This window comes from Streptopelia decaocto, assembly GCF_964273445.1.
Source record: "Streptopelia decaocto genome assembly, chromosome: 19".
In the NCBI taxonomy this organism is placed as follows: domain Eukaryota; kingdom Metazoa; phylum Chordata; class Aves; order Columbiformes; family Columbidae; genus Streptopelia; species Streptopelia decaocto.
In genome coordinates, this window is record NC_138674.1 from 2,221,879 (window position 1) to 2,247,391 (window position 25,513).

At 39.7% G+C, this 25,513-nt stretch overlaps 2 protein-coding genes across 3 annotated transcripts; both read right to left on the minus strand.

Moving 5' to 3' along the window:
- Window positions 1-380: 380 nt before the first annotated feature.
- On the minus strand, window positions 381-6,051 carry TSHB (thyroid stimulating hormone subunit beta; the record flags this gene model as incomplete). Of its 2 annotated transcripts, none has more annotated exons than XM_082069083.1 (3): window positions 6,027-6,051; window positions 1,306-1,468; window positions 381-623 (listed from the first exon to the last, which is right to left on the minus strand). In XM_082069083.1, exons 1-3 carry the CDS (start codon window positions 6,038-6,040, stop codon window positions 381-383), a joined length of 420 nt encoding a protein of 139 aa, XP_081925209.1. In that variant the 5' UTR covers window positions 6,041-6,051. The 2 variants fall into 2 exon arrangements, with proteins under 2 accessions (XP_081925209.1, XP_081925210.1); XM_082069084.1 differs by lacking the exon at window positions 6,027-6,051 and adding an exon at window positions 2,309-2,347.
- A 642-nt stretch (window positions 6,052-6,693) lies between these two features.
- On the minus strand, window positions 6,694-25,502 carry SYCP1 (synaptonemal complex protein 1). Its single transcript, XM_082069367.1, has 30 exons — window positions 25,257-25,502; window positions 24,189-24,270; window positions 23,977-24,023; window positions 23,380-23,544; window positions 22,765-22,832; window positions 22,500-22,573; window positions 22,275-22,333; window positions 20,795-20,864; window positions 20,071-20,144; window positions 19,113-19,221; window positions 18,752-18,846; window positions 17,516-17,700; window positions 17,034-17,101; window positions 16,493-16,554; window positions 16,044-16,148; window positions 15,291-15,394; window positions 14,695-14,812; window positions 14,382-14,452; window positions 14,065-14,146; window positions 13,537-13,599; window positions 12,716-12,778; window positions 12,408-12,524; window positions 10,475-10,585; window positions 9,992-10,084; window positions 9,421-9,495; window positions 8,596-8,655; window positions 8,190-8,369; window positions 7,729-7,872; window positions 7,383-7,469; window positions 6,694-7,300 (listed from the first exon to the last, which is right to left on the minus strand). The coding sequence occupies exons 1-30, from the start codon at window positions 25,362-25,364 to the stop codon at window positions 7,157-7,159; spliced, it is 2,883 nt and encodes a 960-aa protein (XP_081925493.1). The 5' UTR covers window positions 25,365-25,502; the 3' UTR covers window positions 6,694-7,156.
- Window positions 25,503-25,513: the final 11 nt, after the last annotated feature.

Genomic DNA, 25,513 nt, shown 5'->3' on the forward strand with positions numbered 1-25,513 from the left:
AATTTGAATTCTCTGCTCCTGTGCTTTCCTGTTACTTCCTCACCAGAATTAAGATGTTGAGAAGAGGATGTTGGGATTGTCTGCAAATCCATTGCTTAGTTATGTGAAAAGGCATTTTAAGATAAATTAAATGTAAACCAACCCCTGACCCTAAGGAGCCATCACCTCAATAGAATGCTGTTGCTGTATTTGAGGGTCTTAAAGTTGGACACAAATTCTGCTGAAAGGACAAAGGGACACAATGTTCTGAGGGCATGTCAATATGTATTGAAATAGAATAAAACTCCGCACGCCAATTTGCAAACCTATTGTGAAATACGCTTTTATTTACGTGTAGCTGTGAGCAGAGAGGTACATGTTGACCACGTTCTGTTGGAAGCTTACATGTTACAGAGCTTCTGTGGTTTAGTGCAATAGTTTGTCCTCACCTTCTCGTGAACACAGTCACTGTAATCGGTGTTACATTTGCCACACTTGCAGCTCACGGCCACAGGGTAGGAATAATACGGGACGGTGTGACGAGGGCAGCCCGGAATCAGCACCGTTTGATACATCATCTCTTTGTACGTGCACACGTTCTGGGACAGAGCACTTTTGAGTAGCAGCTTCTTGCCGTTGCTGTCCTACAAAGAAAAAACAAGCGCATCGTTTCACCAAAGCGTACACGAGTGTCACTAGACCTCCTTTGATGTTTTCTCAAACACGCAGACAGCAAACCTCTTCACCCTTAGACTGGCTCTGATATTTTCAGAATACTTCTGTTCAGATGGGCAGTTTTGCCTCTGTGTGTGACTGGGGCTCTCTACCCCTGTACATACGTTCACTTTGCTTTTATGGTTTTAACTAATGTGCTCGGCTCACAATGCTCTGTCATCCGTATTGGCTGCCTGCTGACCACTGCGGAACTTGCTACATTGAACAGTAAAGCTCAAGCATCGTGTTTGGCACATCTACACACTAGTTGGCGTAATGGTAGTGGGAGTAGGAGTTACCCAAGTCCTTTACATTAAATAAGAGTGACTGAATATCATCTGCTTCTCACCTGTTCCATCCTGACCCCACAAACTGACTAAGCAGGCTCTGCAGTGCCAGCAGCTCTGGGGTCTCTGCTATGCCACCGGAGGCCTGGCATTTCTCATCCATACCTTGGCAAAAAGCCAACTTGAAAACATGATAATAGTGTGATTTTTTTGCCTGTGACAAATTGGATCATTTACACACAATTTTTCCAGGGAGAACAGGCACTTGTTTTGCAGTCACGGCCCTTATAGCAACAACTGCCTAGAACAGAGTAACGCCGTGTACCCGAGTCATGCAAAATCCAGCGCAGATGGTGGTGTTGATGGCCAAGCAGAAGGCACATTCCCTTTTCTCCACATGGATTACATACTCAGAAGGAGCACAAAGTGATGCTGTTTGACCAAAAGTCAGGCCATAGAGGAGAGACATCACAAAGAAGGGACTCATGCTAGACAGGGGAAAAACAAACAAACAAAGCAAACCCTAATTAAAATCAGATACACCTTCCAGCCCTTTTCTCTGAGTTTCACAAGAACAGTTACGATAGTCTCAGACTAGAAGTAATCTTAACTTTTTTAGCTACAGCCTGACAAATTCTTTCCAATCCCAGACCTTTAATTGAAATAGTGCTAACCACTAAACAGAAAAGAAAGGTAAACAGGCCATTAACGATATATAACAAATTTACATATTACATAGAACTTTTCAATAATGAGTGATAAAATGCTGACACAGATAAATAACAGGAGCTAAAGGATTTGAAAATGTGACTTATGTGAGAGAACATGAGCTCTAGAATTAAGCAGAGATGCTAAAATAATCTCGTTGGTTTAAAAGCAATTTTCTAAAGAAAGTATCTTATGAATGTTCAAGAGAGAAAAAGAAACAGCTGTGCATATCAGACATACCACTGTATTTTTTACTTCCCAGTTGGCTCAGAGGCATGACGAAACGGGAACACTGCCAATAATTAAATAATAGATTCAAGCAAATTACAATAAAGAACATCAACAAAGAGTTAATGAATCCCCGCTTTATCTGCCTGTTGTGCTGACCTAATTTTTCAGACCTGCTGGGGGATCCTGAGAACAAAGCTTTGATTAACTCCGAGACAATTCCAGGGACTACTCGACAACTTCTAAACTACAAACTTTAAATGACAGTGTCTACAACATACGGACATCACCCTCCAGTCTCTCCCAGCTGCCAGTTTCCCACAGCAAAAGCCGCTCGTTCCACAGTCTGGTTTACCCTGTAGCTGCAACAATGCAAGTCTGGAAAGACCAACCTCTTGTCAGCTGAATTCTCCCCTATTACAGGAACCTGATTCTGCCTTGAGCTGGGAGAGGCAGTGAGCCAGCACGAGCTCCGCGTGTGCTTTATACTCTCCAGGCTAATTCCAGGCTGATCTTACTGTTTATATAATTGCATCTGAATTGCTGCTTTCTTATCGTAAAGTCATCTAATGAAAATTCATGCTGAACCACAAAGCAAATGTGATAGGAACAAATGTGTCCATAATATCCTAACCTGGAAACTGGAGCTGGAAATCTAATTATTTTAAGAGTCATTCTCTTCTCAGGCTTTTAAACTAACCACTGCTTTAAAAGAAGTTATTATTGATGAATTTAATCGCTACATAGGACAGCAACATTATGGCAGGAAGGCTAGCATGGCAATGGCGTCATTTTGAATCACATATGACATTCTACACCTTTGTTTTGTGGCAGTTTAATGAAGCCTGGTTCACGCAGTTTGCTCATTAGCAGGCAGGCACAACTGAGATGCAGTGTTACACACGTACACTAACACACCTCACAGCAACCGCTCTACAGCGTGGTTAGGTACAACCTGACTTACTACTGGAACAAAACACTGAGAATTTGGCTGACCTTGAACCTACTGAGCAAATATCAAAGTAACAAGCAATTCACTCTGAAATACTAATTGACTGTAAGAAACCACTCCTTGTAGCACAATGAGAAGCAAAATACTGCATGACCACCAGTGAAACTGAGATGTCTACAGCCAAGGGAAAAACCCTCGCGGTTCGGGCTTTGTGACCACCTGGGAGGAGTGGGAGTAAAGGGTCGAGTCGGCGTGCACGTCCTGCGCCGGTTCAGCACAAAGCCCCCGTCCTCACTGCACCAGCCGTGTCGCCATGCTCGTCACTCAGCTCTGCTCACACCTTCCTGTCCAGCTCACCACCCGGCGCCATCGGACTTGGCTCTGATGTATCTCACGCGGCTCAACCACACTCTCCATTTACCCAGCCCTAAGAAATGAGATAAAGTTGAGCGTGAACTGGTAAACATGGTCACTTTGGGCTATTTGAGGAGCGATCCAGTCAGTCCGATCCGTGTGCAGCTAATTCCTCAGTAACGTTATGTCCTTTTCCTGTGGTTTCGGACTGCTGCACACAGCTTTGTGTCCTGGACTAATTCTTCAACATGATATAGTTCTCGTTCTATTAAGACTAGTTGAAATCTTTCCATTTTCATGGAGTCTTTAATTATGGGTTAATTTCTACCATGTAACTTTTCAGGAATTAAATATAATTTACTGGATTAAGGACATGAGCAGAGCATATTTGCAAGAAAAATTATTAAATAACTTGTATAAGGAATAAATATTTTAAAATCAATGTCATTAGCTAGCTAATGCTAATTTCAACCAGTTTGGGAATACTGAGGAAATTTCAAAACATTAAGAAAAGTGCTAATATTAGGCCAATATTTAAAGAGAGAATGCTGACCCAGGTAACTCTCAACCAGCTAGCCTGACACCTATCCCTGATAAATCAGGTAAAATAACAGAAAGTTGATACAGGATTTGAGCAATAAAGAATTAACGGATGAGAACATAATTAATGCCCTTCAAGATGGTGTTCCATAAAATAGGTCATGCCACACAAACCTGGTTTCATTCTTTGAGGCGATTACAAATTTGGTTGTTAAGGCAACTACACAGATGCTAAGTCCTTAGTTCCATCTGTCCAGAGCCCCACGGTCATGAAGGTTTAGAGCTATTAGGCAGAGTCCTATGTGGCATATGCTAGATGTCGGGAATTATTAATCACTGGAGCAGGCAGTGTAATTTCAGTAGTGCCTTTCTTCACTGCAACTTTTTTTACCCGGCCTCTGGATGCACTGCAGTGCATTACAGAAATATCTGACCAAGTATTAAGAATGAAAATCCCTTGATCTGGAAGCACAATAAATTAGTCTGAGTGGACCTTGAGACTAACGTGGCTACTGCTGCTCATACTCAGGTTGGCTCCACACTGACATGGACACAGAAGCTCTTTGCTGGCATCACACTAACCTGCCCGTCTGTCAGGTGCACTAAACATCACCGGAGTGATACAGACATTCACGTCCCTTTAGTAATTCACACAAACTTTAAGCTGGTAGAAAAACTTTTCCCTGACAGAAGACTGTGGCAGGACAACAAAGTCCCGTGTGGCGATCTCTGAGTGGCCAAGGCTTCTTTCATACAGTTTCCTAAAATCCAGAGTTAAAAGTCTGATGCCTATGGATGTAGTTCTTTGTTTGCCCCCCTGCTGACCTGCAGACTGTTCAGTGATAGAAATTTTTAATGTGTTTTTACAGCCATCAGCTTTGCAGCCCCGTTCTGGAACAGCCAGTTACACTGTTAATTATTTATCTTTAACCTTTTTGTTAACTAAACCAATCCGTTCACTGACATCAGTTATTTTACACTTTCATTAAGTGAAAGACGGCATGCTGATGTTCTACAAGAAGTGTTTTAAGTGATGTCTGGAAACAGAATTTAGTAATCATAAAATTCTCGGGTTCATTACCCAGGAATCTCTGTAACAGGCTGGAGAAATTCAGTGCATACCAGAAGCTTATAGGTAAAAGTAATTTAATAGGATTCTCTGTCACTGACCGATGCTTAAGGTAGAAGGAGGAACAGTGAGGACAAGTTGTCACATATGATTCCTACCCACTCTTTGCCTGTTAGTGTAACACAACGAAAACTTTGTGATCTTACAAGCAGGTTAACTTCTAGAGCAGAGTACCTCTTGTTTCCACTGCAGGTAGCACTGTGCAGATTAAAATAAAAACATGTCCAGGCTTGCAAGCAACACAGAATTAGAAGCAATGCTGATGAAAAAAAACAGGCAAAGCCAATCAGATTTCTAAAAGATCAGTATTCTGGTAGAGGAATTGTTTCCGACCTCATCCTGTTGCAGATCACCACTGATAAAAGGAAATAAGATCCTAATATGCTGCCATAGAAACAAGCGTTTTTGCCAGGTTTTGCATTTAAACAGACTGTGGCTGCTGAATTTCCAAAGCTAATCTGTCTACCGCAAGTCCCCGTGTAATAGCGTGAAACACAGCTCTCATCTCCTACATTTATAGATTCACAGATGGTCGCTCTTTTCTTTCTTTCCTAGGATTAGCTGCAGCATTTCCTATCAACCACAGATTAAACAGCAGTTCTCTTTGTTGCATATCATCTGCCAATGATCTCCATTTATGGTCCGAAAATACTTCCTAATCCTATTTGCTGATTGGCTCATACGATAGACCACTTCATACTTGGTTTCATTTCTTTGGAAAGTGCTGGAGATTTCTGTTATTCTGAGATACACAATGGCTACACAGGCCAAAATTTTTAAAAACCCAAACAAAACCAAGAGAAGCCAGAAGCTTTCTGCAATATTATCAAGGATAAGTATATACCCACCCAATATTGTGACAACACCAAGGGATAAAAGCCAGAGACACTTTTCAGTCTCTGAGAGTTGTAGTGTTCTCCTATCTGACTGGCGATCTGATAAGCAGTCAGTAGGTAACCAGACAAGATCTTCACCCATGAAGATCTGGTATGGAGACTTGAGACTACGCATATACAATTGACATTTTTAGATCAGAACTTCAGCTGATTAAATACACTTGGGATGAACACCGGGGTATGTTTCTGTTTCTCCCCTTAGGCTTTGGGCATGCAGTCCTGTCAGATGCTGCTCTTACCCAACAGTGGCCATCCCAGCAGCTCTGACTCCAGATGGCACAAGCCAGGCCCCAGGCAGGCGTCACGACATAGCACAGCAACATTGCCTTGAATTGCTGGAACAGACCTGTTTGGGGTGAGCTGCAGCGCAGACAAAGAGCTGAATCAAGAACTTGATGACAATGTGGAAGTTTGAAGGTCTAGGACACACCGTTCCATGAACAGGGCGGGTTGAAGAGGTGAGAGCAGGAAAGTGACGGCATTTGCCTTAGTAAAAAAGGAAAAATATTTAAAGGACTACAGAAAAATCCAATTGCACACATGGTAAATACGGATAAATATGTATGTTTTGCTACTCATGTCAGATGAATCCAGGATTTTGATCTTTCGTAATATTTTCAGATGGACCTGTACTTTTCTTGTTATCTCTAGGCTCTGAAGCAGGTTTTTGTCATTGTTGTGACACCAAGGCTGATCAAGGGTTAATGCAGAAATATGTGTTATTCTAAACTACTCTTACAGGTGCATGGCAGGAACTGTGAGTCGTTGGGAAGGCTGCCTGATGATCCATATCTGTGTTCTAATACATAAAGCTACAACATTTGGTCCCACACTTTATGGTTCAGCTAAACAATTTAATAACATCTTAACATTATTTTTGCAATCTTAAAACGTGTGTATATTTTATTCCTTGAGAAGCTGAAATATTTTTAAACCAACGTAATGATATTGAAAATTCCATTTTTAAAGTTTCAAAACCGTTTTAACAAGCTGAAACAGCAGCTACTGAAAACACGAGTCTAAAAAGACAGTTCTGACAACATTTAAAATGAACAAAAAAGCAAGACCACTTCAGGTACAAGAGCATGCATTTTAACAACTTCAGTACTTCTTTCACTAAATAATATCCTGTTGTGACTTATGTATCAAGAAACTACATTTAAGAGAGTCAATTTAAAAGAACAAAACTGAATTTCTTTAAAAGCAGTATGTCTAATCCCAGACTTTTTTTATCTTTTTGAAACAGCCTTCTATGTAGTTACACTACGGAGTAGGACATAAAAATGCAACGATGTCCTAACTCTGAAACAACAAAAATCCTGTGGTTGTACTAATTCAATAACGCTAGAGCACTAGTCACTTTTTCATTTTAAGTAAAGAGCTTTTCGGCTTCTTTCATCTTCCTTTTCCTGTCCATTTTAGACACTGTGGCCCAGCCAGCCTCTCGCATTTTCCTCATGGCTGTGAGTTTCAGTACAGAGCCTGGAGTTTTCAAGTCTGATGTAGTTGGTTTCTAAGAAAAACAAAGCCAACCATTAGTTTTTATAATCAACTTGATTAACTGTTGGTTTTGATCAGAAGAAAAGCTAAACTACCTTTTTTGGTGTCATGGCGCATAATTGTGAAGCTTGAGGACAATCTTTGTACAATTTTTTGAACATTTCTTCCTCTGAGACCATGCTCTTCAATGAAAAATAAAGAAGTTAGTTAATCGCACTACATGAAAAGTGTAATTTCTTTATCACTCGAAAGCTCATCCAGTGCAATCCCCCCGCCGGAGCAGGAACAGCCAGATGAGGTTACGCAGGAAGGTGTGTCAGGATGCTCTGATCTTATGCCTGGTAGAAACAGTCCCTGAACACTAACCAACTATCTTGGGCCCCTTTACCTTCAAGCAGCACAAAGAACTATTAAATACACCAGTTGTTCTCTGGTTTTTACCAGGAGGTCGCTGTGTTCCGAGCTGTCTGAATGAGTATCCAGCTGTAGAAGCACCTTTTGCTTCTTCCTCATGCACTGGTCCGAATACAGATTTGTGCTTTCACTTTGCAGTTTAGGTATTGGAGGAGTCTTTATACTATATGTCTGGGAAAACAGAGCATTTAAAATTACATTTTCAGTGGTAATTATAGAATCTAAAACTCATAACCCAGATAACAGACCTGAGTATCCTCTAGGACAGGAATTGTTACTGATCAATGATAACAGACAAATTAAGTATCTGTGCAAGAAAAACAGCACAGTGAGAGCCCTTATATAAACTGCTTACTAATATCACTGTGAACACATTTTTTGTGGCTATCTACCCTGTAAATCCTCACTTACCACAACAAAAAATAAATAAGCATCTACAGAGAAATACAATCAGAAAAATAAAACACTCACTGTTATGAGTTACAAACCTTTAACAATGGACTACGCAAGGGACTGTTTGTGGATACTGAAGGAGGCATTTTTTTCTTTTCCATCATGCTGACTTTTGTAGGAATATCATATGGAGACTTTTTTGTTTTTACATTAATGGATGCATACTCCAGATCTAAAGGAGTCTTAGGAGTCTCAGAAAAATCAGTTTGTATTTTCTAAAATTAAAAAAAGGTTTAAATTAAAAGCATTTCAATGTCTTGTCAAATGTACAAAATTTATCATGGAACTTCAATTAGATTCAGTTTCCCAGGGATGGAGGTGAGGCTGACTGGTCTATAGTTACCCGGGTCCTCCTTCCTGCCCTTTTTGAAGACTGGAGTGATTGCCTACATATAAATATCACTGAATTCTAAAATGAATTAATGATAATGTCAAAGCTACCTTGTTCTTCTTTTCATTTTCAGGACGCGTATTTTGGGGGCGTTCTTTTGCAAGATTCTCCTAAAAAGAGTTATGTGATAGGAAGTAAATATTTTAGTTGAATTCAGCGGTCGAGTGTAATTACAGAACACAGTTCACAATCTTACTCCATTACAAAGTTCACAGTAATACATGACCCAACTGCAGCATTCAAAAGACGTTGCTTTTCTAGTCACAGTTTCATTTCTTACACAACTTCCTCCATCTCTGCTAAGTTACCTACATACCAGCCCTTTCTCATGAGAAAATCGGATACAATTTTTATTACAGCTGCATTTAAGAAAGAAAGAGCTCTATTTTCTAGTTATTATTTCATGCAAGAAACTGGAAGCATTCTTCTTTATTAAAGTAAATGCTCCTTCACTGTCCTTTTATTCTATTTCGCAATCCTTTTGTCAGCTGAATACTATATCGCAATCACAAAATCGCAGAATGGTTCGGGTTGGAATGGGCCTCTGGAAATCTCTGGTCTAACACTCCTGCTCACAGCAGAGCGACGCAGAGTAGGTTGACCAGAACTGTGTCCAACAGGGTTTTGAACGTCTCCAAGCACAGAGACCCCACAACCTCCTTGGGCAACCTGCTCCTGTGTTGTATTATCCCTGGTGTTTAAATTTTATTTCTTGTACTTAATGACTTCAGAGAGCATCAAGCTCTTGAAATTAGACAGCGAGTGAGAGCAAGATCTAGAATCCAAAGTGCACTTCACAGCTGTCACTGTTATAGTGCAGAAAACCAGGTTGAGCACGTCACCCATACTGCTACATTTAATTGAAAAGAAAATACCTTCTCTTCGATTTCTGCTTTAAGTTGTTCCTTAAGGGATGACAGTTCACTTTTCAAAGATGAGAGCTCACTTTCCTAAAACAATTAGATAAAGGATAGGGTTAACTATGCTTAACCTGGGGAAAAAAATAAACAGTCCAAACAAGACAGTAATTAATAGGGATATTCATTATATACAACAAAAAAAATTCCATTTGTTCAGCAGAGCAAACTTATCCACAAAGTTCGCATTCTGAGAGGTACCTACTAGTCCTTTTCAAAATGATTCAACCACCAGAAACATAGATCAAAGAAGCAGTTGCCAAATTAAAAACCAAAACCAAACAACGGCTACTCCAATTTATTTTTAGAAACATCTGCTTTTGTTTAATGTACATAATAAAATCTGTAAGAAGTAACAGTAAACAGATATTAGTGGGTTGATCTTTACTGTTCAGGCCCATTAAAGCAGACACTTAACCCCCCCAAGTGTTAAACTGGAAGAAGTCTAATAAGATATTTATAATCATATTACACTTTAAGGACAGCAGCCCCTCCATTTCATTACTTAGTGCTGAAGAGTACACCTTACCAATGATCGTTTGGATGACAACTGCTCTTGCTCTTTTATTCTATAAAGTTTCAACTCTGTATCTTTTTCTTCAACCATTTTATCATATTCATGCTGCGTTTAAAACAAAACAAAACAACAAGCTCAAAACATTTGACTGAAGGGTACAGATCTACCTAATCTTAAAACATTACTCATATTTTAAATACAACTCTTTTGAAGATTCAGAAAGTACTAGGAACAAACATTGATGCTTCAGCAGAAACTGTAGAGGAGAAAATGCACAAGCAGTAGTATTTTGTGGGCTGATAGAGAATGCTTTATCTTTAGGCAGCGGCACATGTTGCACATAAAAGCCAGCCATGTTTTGATTAATGGTATCTGCTAACTATACTTCAAAGCAGAGTAATAAGAAATGTAAATTTAAATATGTTGTATTAAACTGCTGAATGCAAATCTGAATATTAGAAATTACAAACCACGGAAATCAGTAAAATCTCTTACCTTGTGTTTTTCCATAAGCGCCACCATTTCAGTTATCTTGTGCCGACACTGGATATCGGTTTCTCTTTGTGCTACTGTTGCTTTGTCAGCAAGTGACCTCATCTTTTCTACCTGTTAGTAACAAGTTTCATTTAATTCATAAACAATTATGCCACTCAGAGAGGCTCCAGGGGGATACCCCCCAAAAGGTGATGGACCCCCTGCCCTGTCGGGCGGAAGGGGAAGACCCGAGACAGCCCCTGCCCTGTCGCTGTCAGGCAGAGGTAGTGGACCGAAAAGATGACGAGGGTTGGAAGCAGGTTCCAGTTCAGCACCGCAGGCAAACCCCCTCCCTACCTGCTTTGCTTTCCCAGGTGCCCCTCTGTAATAGGTTTGAGGCCTTGGATCTTGAAGAGGAGGTAGGTGAGGATGTGGTGCAAGGCCCACCTACGAGGTCACATAGAAAGAGGCAGTTGACCCCCCGCCTCAAGACGGCCTCAGATAAGAAAGAAAGAAGGGTAATTGTAGCAGGCAATTCCCTTCTGAGAGGGACTGAGGGCCCAATCTGCAGAGTTGACCCTCATCGTAGGGAAGTGTGCAGTCTACCTGGAGCCCGGATCAGGGACATCACCAGGATGCTCCCCAACCTGGTGCACCCAACAGACTACTACCCGCTGCTGATCTTCCAGACAGGTGGGGAGGAAGCTGCTTCCCGCAGTCTGATGGGAATGAAGAAAGATTTCAAGGCCCTGGGACGGATGGCAAAAGAGTCTGGGGCTCAAGTGATTTTCTCTTCCTTCCTTCCAGTTTTGGGTGATGACATGGGATGGAATAGAAAAATTCAGTCCCTAAACAATTGGCTACAAGACTGGTGCTACAGGCAGGGCTTTGGGTTCTTTGATAATGGCTGGTTTTACAAGACACCAGTCCAAACAGTGATACGTAGGAAAGGTTTATCTCGCAGGGGCAAAAGGATGCTGGGACAGGAATTAGCAGGGCTCATTTGGAGAGCTTTAAACTAGACTCAAAGGGGGATGGGGTGGTAGCTGGGCTTGCATCAGTGGGGCAGCACTCTGGAGTTGATGAAGGCTGGGAAGCCTCCCACACCCCTGGGGTGAAATTGGGGTTCTCAGCTTGCTCTCTGAAATGCCTGCACAGCAATGTGTGCAGCACGGGGAATGAGCAGGAGGAGTTAGAAACCTGTGTTAGGGCAGGAGATGATGACCTGGTGGCAATTACGGAGACACGGTGGGACAGCACACATGGCTGGAATGTGGGCATGGATGTCTGTGTCCTTGTCAGGAAAGACAGGCCAGCCAGGCGTGGTGGTGGAGTTGCTCTCTATGTGAGAGAGCGACTGTAATGTATTGAGTATTGTCCAGGCACGGATGAGGAGCGAGTTGAGAGTCTATGGTGAGAATCAAGGGGCAGGCTGGCAGGGGTGATACTGTTGTGGGTGTCTATTCTAGGCCACCAGATCAGGGTGAGGAAGTTGATGAGGCCTCTACAGACAGCTGAGAGCAGCCTCACAGTCACAGGCCCTGGTTGTGGTGGGGATTTTAACTTCCCTGATGTTTGTTGGAAGGACTACTCGGCCGGCAGCCACAGTCCAGGAGGTTCCTCCAGTGCCTTGACGAGAACTTCCTGATGCAAAGGGTGGAGGAGCCGACTAGAAGGTGCCCTGCTGGACCTCGTCCTCACTGACAAGGAGGGTCTGGTTGAAGTGGTAAAGGTCAAGGGCTGCCTTGGTTGCAGCGACCATGAGATGGTGGAGTTCAGGATCTCCTGTGGCAGCAGATGACACCAAGCTGGGAGGAGTGGCTGACACGCCAGAAGTTCCACTTATGTTGATAAGACGACTATGGAAGAGCAAAGGCACTGGCCAGTACAGCTTCACAAAACCATCATATATCAAAAAATAATTATAAGTTGCAGAAAAAATAACAACTCTCACCTCTTCAAGAAGTTTATTTTCATTTACTTTCTTCGTTTCCAAGTCTTTTTGATAGATATCAACTGTTTCCTTATGTTGCTTGTTCATATTTTCCATCTCTAACTGTAATTTATTCACCTTTGCAGAATGGAGAATTATTGCTGTTATTTGTTCAGGAAGAAATTTGCCAATGATTCTTTTTTTACCTTTAATATGACTATATTATGTTTACAATTACATATATTTTTGCAATTAAGAAGTGAAGAAAGAGTTTATCTAGAAATAGTTTACTTACAGAATTTTATTTAGTTCTAAAAGATTAAACCTACCTTCCTTTCGTAAGCACTTGTTTTCTTGCTTTCTGCAGTAATCTTCTTTTTCAGCACCTTATTCTGTCAGAATAAAACAAACACTATACTTTAATAAGTTAACAGAATCATGTAATGAGTAAGTAGGTTGGAATCTTAAAAATTTCAGCTTTCAGCAAGCAAATAACTCTCCTTTTGTAGTGCAGTTCAGGTTCCAGATTGATTCTCCAAACAAAAGAGTGCTCAACTACTTTAATAACACTCTTACTTCAGGACCTTATGAAAGACTCGTCATGGGTGAGAACAGAGAATAACGAAAGAGGGTGCAGGGTGGGAAGAAAAACTAAGAAAGTATGCAGATGGAATGACAAAAAACACAAGTTATATATTTTCACAGTACAGTTATTAGCAATAATTCACAATTCTTTTGGTAACTGAGGTCATTATTTTAAGTCTATCAATTATACCATGTACTAAATGAAAACAGTAAAAGTTATTAAGGATATTATTTCCATAATTGCATTTTTCACTCCCTAATTTGCTGAGAGTTAGGATAAGAAAGGAAATGTTACAAGTTACATGGGTATATCTGAACATATTACATCAGACAAAAACTGTCAAAAAGTAACGGTTACCACAAAATACTATGTTTTCTGTATTTGTGACTTTTAAAAACCATACATACGTCCTGTTGCAACTCTTCAATGCATTTGTTTTTAGTTTCCACCTGTTTTTTTACATTATTCAACTAAAAGAGATATTTCAAACACTAATTAATAAAGTAAAAAATGATTCACTGCGTTACAGAATCACAGAATGTCAGGGATTGCGAATTTTCATACCTCATTTTCTAGAATCTTCAACTGCTTTTCCTTTCTTGATATTTCATTTTCAATACTCTTAGCCTGGAATTATAATTGTAAATCTTTGACTTTTACAAAAAAAATTTTGTATCTATTATAACATTTAAAAAAACAGGTGTGCTTTGAAACTACAGTAAGAAAGTAAAAATATTTGAACATATTTAAACTAAAATTATACTACATATTGAAAGCTAACCCGTACCCCACCCATCACTAAGTAGGTATATGGAAATAACTAAAGCTAATTCTGTTTGCTTGAAATCTAACAAATCTGGACTTTTAAGCCTCCATGTAAAGAATAACCATCCCAGCAAAGGTCCTTGTCTTTTAAAATAAAACGTGTACATTTGTTGAGTCGGTAGCTGCACTGAAAGAAGAATGGCTCTGTAAGAGATTAAATCCCTATGTAGGGCTTTGCAGAGAACAAAACAAACAAGCTTTACATTTAGGTTTTATCCTATGGGGTATGTTATGTATTTTCATGGTAAAGCATATGATATGGCATACATTTTCTTCTCTTTCATCCAGTTGACTTTGAATCTCTTCACCTTTCTTCACCATCTTCTCCTTCAAAGACTCCAGTTCATTTCTAGACACCAAAATAACAAGCATTAGTAAATATTTGCTTAATGACTTTAACTTCTTTTTGCTACTGCTAAATAAAGCCATACTTTATTTATAGTTTGTTTAGCTATATCACCTAAAAAAAGTATTAATCTAAAAATCACAGAAAGCAGCATATAACACAATATTTAGACTGACTCTGAAGGGATCAAGTCTACTTCCTCTAATAACATTGTACATTCATATTTGGTTTTACTTGCCTCAGCTGGTCATTTGCTTCTTCCAGGTTTTCAACTAGCTGCTTTGTATTTTCTTCTTTTTTTCTACTATCCTAAATAAAAACCCATGTAAGTAAAATGAATAAAATTCAAAGTGCCATCTTAAAAAATTCAAAGACATCATAAGCCAGATGTTGACTGGACTTATTCACAAGGGTAACTGTACTTCCTTCGTATCTTTAACACAAAACTAGCTCAAATACTCCACAGAACCATGTCATGTTGCAGTTTTCCATATGATTTATATTGTAAATTGAATGTTGTCTTTTAAACAAGCTGGAAGTTCACAACTTGCCTCATTACTTTCTTGCAGTTTCTTGAGTTCTGTAGCCATACCACTTTTCTCTTGTTCTATTTGTTCTTTTTCTAATAAAAGCTTATTGATAGATGCTGTTAGTTTTTCATTCCTTAGCCTAATTTAAAACAAATGGTCAAGAGGATTAAGAACATCTATTTTGAAATTTCCTTTGAAGTTAAATTTATCCATTACAAAATGTTACTTCACGCTGAAAAAAGTCCAGGCCTGTATCTACAAATTTAAGCTTCGCAGCAAAGTTACAGTGATGCAAAAAGGTACATAAGGAGGAAAAAAACCCGAGAGTCAGCTTTTATATAAAAATAATGGTTGTTAAATACAATGTAATTTGATATCCAGCTCAAAGCAGGGTTAACAATGAAGTCAGAAACTTTCCTTTCATGTTAACCCAACTAAGTCACAGAGATATGGAACAATTGCATATATATACATACAGGAAATACAATTTATGAATAGAAGTATGTAACAGATGTCACGCTGTGTGCATAGGTTCATAGATAATTGTATATTAAAGTAACTTCTATATAACACACACAAAAATTAAACTAATACTATATTTTCAAAAATGATCATACGTCTCTTGTTCAAGATCTGTATTCAGTGTCGTAAGCCGATTTAAATAATCTTGTTCCTTTTCAGCTGTACTAGTCAGCTGTACTTTCAAATCATGGATTTCTTCCTGACGAAGAAAAAGAAAGTGTTTTGAGTATACACATGTAAACTACAAGTCATGAAAACTCACAGAACTGAACCTACAACCAAAGTTTTAAGACGAAACAAAACTACATGCCATAAATTTAAGATGAAACAAAAATCCATGCCATAAATCAGCCAGAGTGTATCTTTATCTCTGGTGTTAGTTTTATCTGCCACGTATCTGAAAAAGCTCTTTCTGTTGTCCTTGACCCCTCTCGCCAGGTTTAATTCTAAGGAGGCCTTAGCTTTCCTAGTTGCTTCCCTACATCCTCTGACAACAGCCTTATATTCTTCCCAAGTGCCCAGCCCCTCCTGCCATGATCTATAAATTCTCCTCTTCCACTTGAAGTTGTGTGAGATACTGAACTCCTATATGAATGTGAAACGTGTCCCCTATTCTAACTACCTAGCCTGCAAAAATACTGACAAAATTAGCTTTCCTTTGACATTATTTTAAATAAAACGTTTGCTTCAGACACCATAAGCTTTTGCATTCACCTAAATAAATTAAAAATAAAAAAAACAGAGAATTACAGTACTATGTAATAGAATAAGCACATATTTTAGATGCATCCCAAACCACAAAGCAAAACGACTTATTAAAACATGTTACTGTCACCCTTTATTCAGACCTCTCTGATTTGGAGAACACTTTTAGTTTCTTTTTCTCTCTGCTGCAAATTTTCTACAGTAGCCTCAAGACCTTTCTTCTTCTCTAGAAGACCTTCAACTTTTTCCTGTTTAAGAACAATGGTGAAACTCAGTTTAGAAAATTCAATGTACAATATATAAGGAAATACTAGGCCTAACTAAAAATGGGAAATCTTTATGTCCAGAGGGAGTGGCATTTGAATAGGTGTGAATAAACAACCAGAAATGTTGACAAGGAAAATGAAAACAAGAAAAACAGTGGAAAGAATCAAGTCCTTCAAAGAAAACACTGAAATCATCTAAAAGACAGTTAAGAAATTTAGTAGCAACATTAAGACAGTGTTTATATATAGCATTTAGGGTACTTAAAAAGCATGAGAACCTTCATATGAAAAGTAAATTCCATGAGACTAATAAAATGAACATTTACCAGTGTTTCTGACAGCTCTTCAAGTTGTATTTCTTTGTCACATTTCAGTTTAGTCATCTCTTCTACAACACATGCAATGTAAAATTAATTGAACAGAAATCAATTTACGTAATTAACAGGCAGTATGAAGCATTAATCCCTTGGCAGTACCCAGTTTCCAAAACTTGTGGGATTAAGTTCTGAAATAGTAAAGCTAAATTACAACCTAAATTCTGACTTAATCTAAATGTAGAGTTGAAAAAATAATTCAGAAAGACATTAGCAAATATAGATCTGAAGAGAAGCTAATAATTTGTCTTAAATAAAATTCAGAGCCTGTTATATTTTCTGCAATAATGCCTTCAAATAAGCCATGGAATGTTTACAAAGGAGTAATCTGCAAGTATTGATGCATCTGCATTTTTCCAGAAAAAAATCTGGACTGCTTAAGATATTCATATGGATATACTGAAAAAGGAAACCACTTCTTAGTAACTTCAAAATGCTTTCTAGGTGCACACTCACATTGCTATTTTTTGCAAGTTCTGGATACCAAGCTTACCCAGTTCAGCAGACTTATTTCTGAGCTCCAGGGTAAGTCGCTTTGACTCATCCTCATATTTCTCCGATCTAAGAAAAAGTGATTTAAAAAACTGTATAGTACAAAGCACTGCATTGGAAACTTAAAAGACAATATGGCAAAGTCTTAGCACAAGCATTTGAAGAACATTTGCCTTTCAACAGGTGGATCATGTATCTGCCTGCAACATGTATCAAATTTCACTTCTACAACTTCAGAACAGCAGACCTCACAGTAAACAAGTATATACATACATAACCCTGTATTTCTTAAAAACAGAGTTATGCTGTCTTAGTTAAGAGCTGCCATCTTCAAGTGCTAATAATTCAAATAATCAGACGGGTAAAGGACTTGAAAAAAAAGAAAAAAGTTATCAGTGAACAATTAGTTTTTATTCCTAGCAGTTTGGTAATCTAGTATTTTACCTGTATGATCATTGTTTGATTTCAAACTGTAGCATTTACCTGTTTTGCTCTTTTTGCAGCAAGCTTTTCAAATTGGAAACAGAAGTCTCAAATTCCTCTCTCAGGCACGCAAGCAAAGCCTTAGATTTTTCACATTCTTCCATCTGTGCTTCTTTTTCTGCAGTGACCTGAGCTAATGCCTTCACTGCAGTCTGCAAGTCAGTTTCTAAGCTCTTTTGAGCAATCTCAAAAAAAAAAAAAGAAAAAAAAAAAAATCAAGCAATTGCTAGGGGAAATCCCATGGGCAAGGCTGCCTGAAGGTAAAGGGGCCCAAGATAGTTGGGAGGAGTGGCTGACACTGGAAGCTGTGCTGCCATGCAGAGACCCAGACAGGCTGGAGAGCTGGGTGCGGAAAAATGTAATGAAATATAAAAAGGGCAAGTGTAGAGTCTTGAATCTGGGCAGGAACAACCCCAGGTTCCAGTATAAGTTGGGGAATGACCTATTAGAGAGCAGCGTAGGGGAAAGGGACCTGGGGGTCCTGGGGACAGCAGGGTGACCATGAGCCAGCACTGGGCCCTTGTGGCCAGGAAGGCCAATGGTATCTGGGGTGGATTAGAAGGGGGTGGTCAGTAGGTCAGAGAGGTTCTCCTGCCCCTCTGCTCTGCCCTGGGGAGACCACACCTGGAATATTGTGTCCAGTTGTGGCCCCTCAGTTCCAGCAGGACAGGGAACTGCTGGAGAGAGTCCAGTGCAGGGCAACAAAGATGCTGAAGGGAGTGGAGCATCTCCCATGTGAGGAAAGGCTGAGGGAGCTGGGGCTCTGGAGCTTGGAGAATAGGAGACTGAGGGGTGACCTTATTAATGTTTACAATTATATAAAGGATGAGTGTCAGGAGGATGGAACCAGGCTCTTCTCGGTGACAACCAATGGTAAGACAAGGGGTAATGGGTTCGAACTGGAACACAAGAGGTTCCGCTTAAATTGGAGAAGAAACTTCTTCTCAGTGAGGGTGGCAGAACACTGGCCCAGGCTGCCCAGGGAGGTTGTGGAGTCTCCTAGTCTGGAGACATTCAAATCCCGCCTGGACACCTTCCTGTGTAACCTCATCTGGGTGTTCCTGCTCCAGCGGGGGGATTGGACTGCATGAGCTTTTGAGGTCCATCCCAATCCCTAACATTCTGTGATTCTGTGAAACAAAGGGAAATAATTGTTTCATATCTAAAGTATCAATGATTATTTATGTGATTATGTGTCGAATCTGTTTACACTGGAAAATTATAAGCAAGCTCTACCTCTGCTTTTTGCAAGGAAACATTGACCTCTTCCAATTCCGCCCTCAAATGTTCTAGCTTGATTTGGGATTCCTTTAGCATTTCTTCTTCGTGTCCTAGCAAAGAAAAATGCTTACATTTAAGAACAATGGGATATTTACTAAAAAACGCTTGCATTTCTATTTCACACATAAATACATTTACACACATCCAAATTATGCTACTAGTCCTGATCCTACCTCAGCAGCTTTTGTTCCAAATTAAAATTGGCCTACAGGATCCCAAAATTCTGCTGCTGACTACTAACAGGGTCAAATTATCATGATTGTTTCCTTTACTTCTATAACCAATTACATTTTAACATAGCAGAAAGAACTCTTACTTTTGGCTTCTACTAAGTCCTCAATCTTATTTTTGGATTCCTGCAGCTGAGTCTTGATCTCTCTTATTATATCATCTTTTTCATCACTCTGTATTGTAAGAACTGAAATCTAACAAAATTAAAATAATATCATAAAGAAGTCTAGAAAAAAGGACAGATTGTCATCTTCATTTGTGCATCATGTATGATAAGCATCCATGCTGCTGTCATTCAAGTTAAAATAAGGTGGTCGGCTTTTAGCCAAATATTGATCAAGTCATATTAGTCTGGATGAAAAAGCTCTTAAGTTCAAATTCAAAACGTGAATTCCAACAGACCCAGTACACTGGAACATCACTAAACTTAGAATCTGACATAAATGTGGCTCCAGTTGTTATATTTGACCTTTTTACTGATGCCTTCAACTTAATCAGTCTTTCATCATGGCTACTTCATCACCACTACAAAAAACCTACTCTAATCTCAAATTCCTAAACTCTCTTACCAGCCTGGGGTCTGATATACAGTATAACCCTTCTTCTCACCTTCCTTCTTAGCAGAAATGAACAATATCTTCCCTAACTATAAGGAGTGATGACTGCTTTGCTAATTTTATGCTCCTGCAGAAGCCACTATTCTAAAGGCGAGCGTATGTTTAGCGAACAGAAAGAGTATTCAGTGTTTACATGGTGCTTTTAAATCCTGTCACTAATATGTCCCTTGTTACAATACAGCAGCCTAATTGATATTTTATTCCAAATAAGTAACACAGAAGGAACACACCATCAAAAAGTCATTCGCAATATTAATTTCCATCATTCCAAAATACAAATATTTTACAAACATCAGGGCACTTTTATTGTTTTCATTTGATATATCAGTAAGTCACAAAAGCAAAACAGAGTTCAACTATTTAAGAAACTGCAAGATTTGGTCCATAAGTAAAGCTGTATATACTAGATTGTAAAACTGAGCAAACCTGTTTTTCCTTCATACTGACTTCCAGTTTGCATTCTTTTTCAAACTTGTCCACTCTGTCTGCTTCTTCTTTTACTTTTGGGATATAGTAATATCCATAGTTAATACATTAGCTAAAATATACTCCAAGCTCAATACAGTTTCCAGTTTAAGACTGCTTATAACTGTGCAGCTGTACAATTTATTTCCTAATTGTTGAGGTCACGTTCGAAACTATTTTCTAATCAGACAAATTAATTGTTGCAGCAGCTTCCCACAGAATTATTCCATTATTACATGTATTACTTAATAGTTTGTTATAAGAAACGAACAAAATTGCACATGTACAAATGAAACGGGCACATAGGAGCGTAAATGAAGGAAGTATTTAATTAACATTTCTGTAGCTATACACTAGTGAATTATCATTTAAATAAACCAACCACATAAAATAAATAGTCACCTCTAGACTGTACTTCACAAACAAAACTTAAACTTCAAGTGACTCTTTGAAAAATAAAGTTCCAAACCGGATCCAGTAGAAAAACAATAAGAGGGCCCAGGCATTTAATAGCAGGCGGCAGGAATAAAATAGTGTCCAGCCTGTCCCAGTGCTGCCGGTTCACCGTTCCAGCACTTGCTGTCTTTCTGGCCTCAAACTGGGTGTAATAAAATCTATGCACTAAAATCTATGAAGTAAAAAAATGTTAAGCCTGCAGTATGAACACAATAAACAAAATCCTCACATTTGAAACACATTTCCAATCTGGTGTTCTCTGCTTGCACACGAAGCTTGTCAAATGCCGTTATCATTTTCTAAAAATAAAATTCAATAGGTCATTGATGGACCACTCTCCATCATCTCTGCCAAGTCTTGGGAAATGGGAGAGGTGCCTGAGGACTGGAGGAGAGCAAATATCACTCCAGTCTTCAAAAAGGGAAAGGAGGACCCAGGTAACTCTAGACCAGACAGCCTCACCTCAATCCCTGGGAAACGGATGGAATGACCTATCCTTGGTGCTATCTCAAGGCACATCAGGGAGAAGAGGGTCATTAGGGTCAGTCAACATGGCTTCACCAAGGGGAAGTCGTGCTTGATCAACCTCATTGACTTTTATGAGGACATAACAAGACGGATGGGTGATGGCAGAGTGGTAGATGTGATCTACCTTGACTTGAGTAAGGCATTTGACACAGTCTCCCACAGCATCCTCACAGCTAAACTGAGGGAGTGCGGTCTGGATGACCAGGTAGTGAGGTGGAGTGCGAACTGGCTGAAGGGAAGAAGCCAGGGAGTCGTGGTCAATGGGGCACAGTCCACTTGGAGGCCTGTATCTAGTGGAGTGTCTCATGGGTCAATACTGGGGCCTGTATTATTCAATATATTCATCAACGATTTGGACGAGGGAATAGAGTGCACTATCAGCAAGTTTGCTGATGACCCCAAGCTGGGAGGAGTGGCTGACACTGGAAGCTGTGCTGCCATCAGAGACCTGGACAGGCAGGAGAGTTGGGCGAGGAAAAATTTAATGAAATATAACAAGGGCAAGTGTAGAGTCTTGTATCTGGGTAGGAACAACTCCAGGTTCCAGTATAAGTTGGGGAATGACCTATTAGAGAGCAGCGTAGGGGAAAGGGACCTGGGGGTCCTGGGGACAGCAGGGTGACCATGAGCCAGCACTGTGCCCTTGTGGCCAGGAAGGCCAATGGCATCCTGGGGTGGGTTAGAAGGGGGTGGTCAGTAGGTCAGAGAGGTTCTCCTGCCCCTCTACTCTGCCCTGGTGAGACCACACCTGGAATATTGTGTCCAGTTGTGGCCCCTCAGTTCCAGCAGGACAGGGAACTGCTGGAGAGAGTCCAGCGCAGGGCAACAAAGATGATGAAGAGAGTAGAGCGTGTCCCTTATGAGGAAAGGCTGAGGGAGCTGGGGCTCGTTAGCTTGGAGGAGACCAAGGGGTGACCTCATTAATGTTTACAGATATATAAAGGATGAGTGTCAGGAGGATGGAGCCAGGCTATTCTCGGTGACAACGAATGATAGGACAAGGGGTAATGGGTTCAAACTGGAACACAAGAGGTTCCACTTAAATTTGAGAAGAAACTTCTCAGTGAGGGTAACAGAACACTGGAACAGGCTATTGCAACAACCTACAATTAATATTTAACCTTTTTATATATATATAACCCAGATCATATTTGAGCCTTTGAATAAGCTACATCACTTACTTCAACGTTGTTATTAAGTTCCATGTATAGTTGTCTTGTTTCATCTCTTTCATGTTCATCTGTCAAAGTAAGAACATACCATAAAGTACTCTGATGCAGAGCCACACACAATTTATCTCAACCAGAGAAGTATTTGGAACAGAATGATAGTTTTTTTCTTTCATGAATTTACAGCAAGGTAGAAGTACTTTTACTTTCATAAATCAAAATTTAAAGAGCATTTACATTTGGTGGACTTCTCTGTGAAGTGAGTACAGGTTTCCTTGAGCAGATTACACAGATGCCTTGAAACGCTGTTTCTAAGAGGGAAAAAAATACTGTAATATGTTGTCACAGGAATGCCTGGCACTTTGCATACCTATGTAGTAACAACGTAAATGCCCTGATGATCTTTACAATTTAACAGCTCTATGTAACTTCCCTTACTAATACAGTTCTCAGCACAAAACTTGACTATTTTCACAAAACTATATTTGAGTGCATTACTTACTCTTTCAAGAGATCTTTATTTTCAGATATCTCATCTTCCAGTTTTAAACTTAGTTTTTCGTTTTCAAACTGATTTCATAAGGAACAAAAATAAGACATTGTTACAGAAAAATATACTAGAAATATACCTTCACTCACATCTGAGCCACCTTTTGTTATAGTTGGCATGAACGACATACTAATGAACAATAATTTACCAGCAACTGGAACACTTGCAGGTATGTTAGTGATATACACCTGTATGTGCTGAATACAGAAATATGCATGAGCATACTTTATACATACTAGGAAGATTAAAGCTTATTCAGTCTTGAACAGGTTTCTGCATACCCACAGTATGATGTGCATGTAAATAATACAAAGATGGAATGCACATCGTTAAAAAGAGGAAAACCATTTTTAAAAAACAAAATGTTGCTTTTTCCTTTAGTAACAGTAGAGCCATAGGTCACTGGTATCCAGCCAAATGGCTTCTTCGAAGTCATCACATTAACAGTTCAAAATTTATTCTGCCTCTGCAACACTCTTTAATATTTAATTGTATGAATAATAAATTCATACTAAATCAGGAAGAACTTTGTCTTTGCATATTCAATGTATATTGTACAATACTGGCCTGCAATTCTTGAATGGCTTTACGCTGTGTTTCAATAATCTTTCTGTTTTCTTGCAGTTTTCTTTCCTTCTGCTTTAGTTCCGATTCTACAGTTAGTTTCCACCGCTTGATCTTCTCAGCCTCTTTGTAGAGTTTTGAATACAACTCATTCATTGTTTCTATAGTCTATTAAAACAGGTTCCACAATTTAATCTCAAATGCCATTTAATTAATAAAGTTTCAGATACATATTTATCTCAGAAATATCATAATTTTTTTTTCCATAGATGGTGACACGGGCTTATATACAATCAGGAATCAAAGTTTAAATCTTTGTGCATCCACTGCATATGTACCAACAGACATTACAGAACAAACAGGAGACATAAACACAAGTGAAAAATACCCCAGTGCCTTCCGATTTAGTGACATTGCTAAATAGATCGCCTTAAAGATACGGATAACTGTGATTCAGCTTTGAATAGGAGACAGAAAATTATTATTCCCCTTTGACTCCTTCCTTTAGCCCTAACATATATACTGAAGAGTAGGGACTGTTTGGAGAACAAATTAAGAGGCTCTAAGAAATTAGAGATGCAGAGTTTATACTTAGCTGACCTCTTCATCTACCTCAGAGCAAAGTTTTACTTGCTGTGAAATTGCATCTGAAAAATTAAGATATTTTGATCAATGTATTTCTAAAAAAATAACAGTGGAACTGTATTTAACAGTGTTACAGCAAAGATATTGTTAAAGTACTCAGGAAAAATGCTGACAATAGCAAACAATTTTAAAAGAATGTGCAAGGTAAATGCTTATTTTAGTCTTACCTGAATCAGAGATTTCACCACAGTTCGGTGTACTTGTTAAAAACGGCATATTAAAGTCATCATCTGGACATTTGTTAAAACCCTGCACAAATTTTAAAATTAGTTTCTTATGGGCAGATTTGCAAAGATTATAAAACCCAGAAAAAAAGTACAGCTAACGTGAAAATAGACTTTTCCATTATTACCTACAGTTTTCAAAGCCCAAGGTATTGGTAATGGCTTTGGAACTCTCCTGCTTGCTTCTTCACAGAGGCTTTTCAAATTGTTGGCCTTTCTAGTTCGCTTTATAGACCACACTGTGGTCAGTGGAAGATTTTGATGACAAAAACCTCTGAGCTACTGCACGGCCGTGCACAGCTGCGCAGTAAAGGACTCATTAACCAAAATGACTTTTCTGAAGTCCAGTATTTGATGCTTATTTTTTGCTTTATTCCCAAGAGTACTTCTAAAACACATCATGTTTTAGCATGAAAATTTCATTTTATAAGCTGTTTTAAAATTCACATAGATTTGTGTTGTAAATAGTATAGCTCGTCTCCGCTCAGATTATCACATTTGAGCCTAATATTTCATAATGAGCCTCAACATGAAAAAATATCTTGTTGAACGCAGAGAGCATAGTGACGAAACGTTTTCACTGCACACTTGATCTGGTGGGACCAATAAATCAAATCAAGTAAGGGCATCAGGGTGGTGTATTTCCCCCTTACTGTTCTGAATCACTCACATCAAACGTGTTTATCATTGCAGGTGTACAGTTAAAATACATAGCGGATGCTCGAGAAGATGATTGTCTTTGGTTTTGATAGAAAAAAGTCATAAGTCTTTGAAATTAAAATTTAAGGTGGTCCCCCCCCGCAGCAGCAATCTTAAGTTTGCAGAAAAACGAGTTCAGCGCACACGCTTTTACACATATATATGCATGTGCTTTCCAGGGCGGAAGGTTCAGGACTTCGTGTGGGGACAAGCCGCCGGGAGGACCCGTGGAGCGGCCCCTTCGCCTCCCGCTCCCGCCCCCCCCGCCGCCCCTCAGCCGCCGCCTCCAGAGCCGCGCACCGGGCCGGTTACCTGACACAGCCCCGTTGCCCGAGCGTTCGCTTGTGGCTTCACCGCAGACACCTGCCCACCGCTCAGGCGCGGCGGCACGAACAATTTAAAAGGTTTTTCTTTATCCATGGCCTCGGAGGTCTCAGAGCCGCCACCTCACAACAGGCGCACTAACGCCCCGGGCTCGCCGGCCGCGCTGAGGGGGGCGCGAGAAAAGGCGGGAAGCGGGAACGCGCGACCGGGGCGTGAGGGGAGGCGGCGCGCGCCGGGCTGCGCTC

Coding starts and splice junctions, on each gene's coding strand:
- SYCP1 (XM_082069367.1), bottom strand. CDS start 25,364: ATGGATAAAGAAAAACCTTTTAAATTGTTCGTGCCGCCGCGCCTGAGC. Junction 17,701..18,751: donor TTTCCTTGCAAAAAGCAGAG/GTAGAGCTTGCT, acceptor TTTTTTTTTGAG/ATTGCTCAAAAGAGCTTAGA. Junction 9,496..9,991: donor TGTCATCCAAACGATCATTG/GTAAGGTGTACT, acceptor TAATTGTTTTAG/GAAAGTGAGCTCTCATCTTT.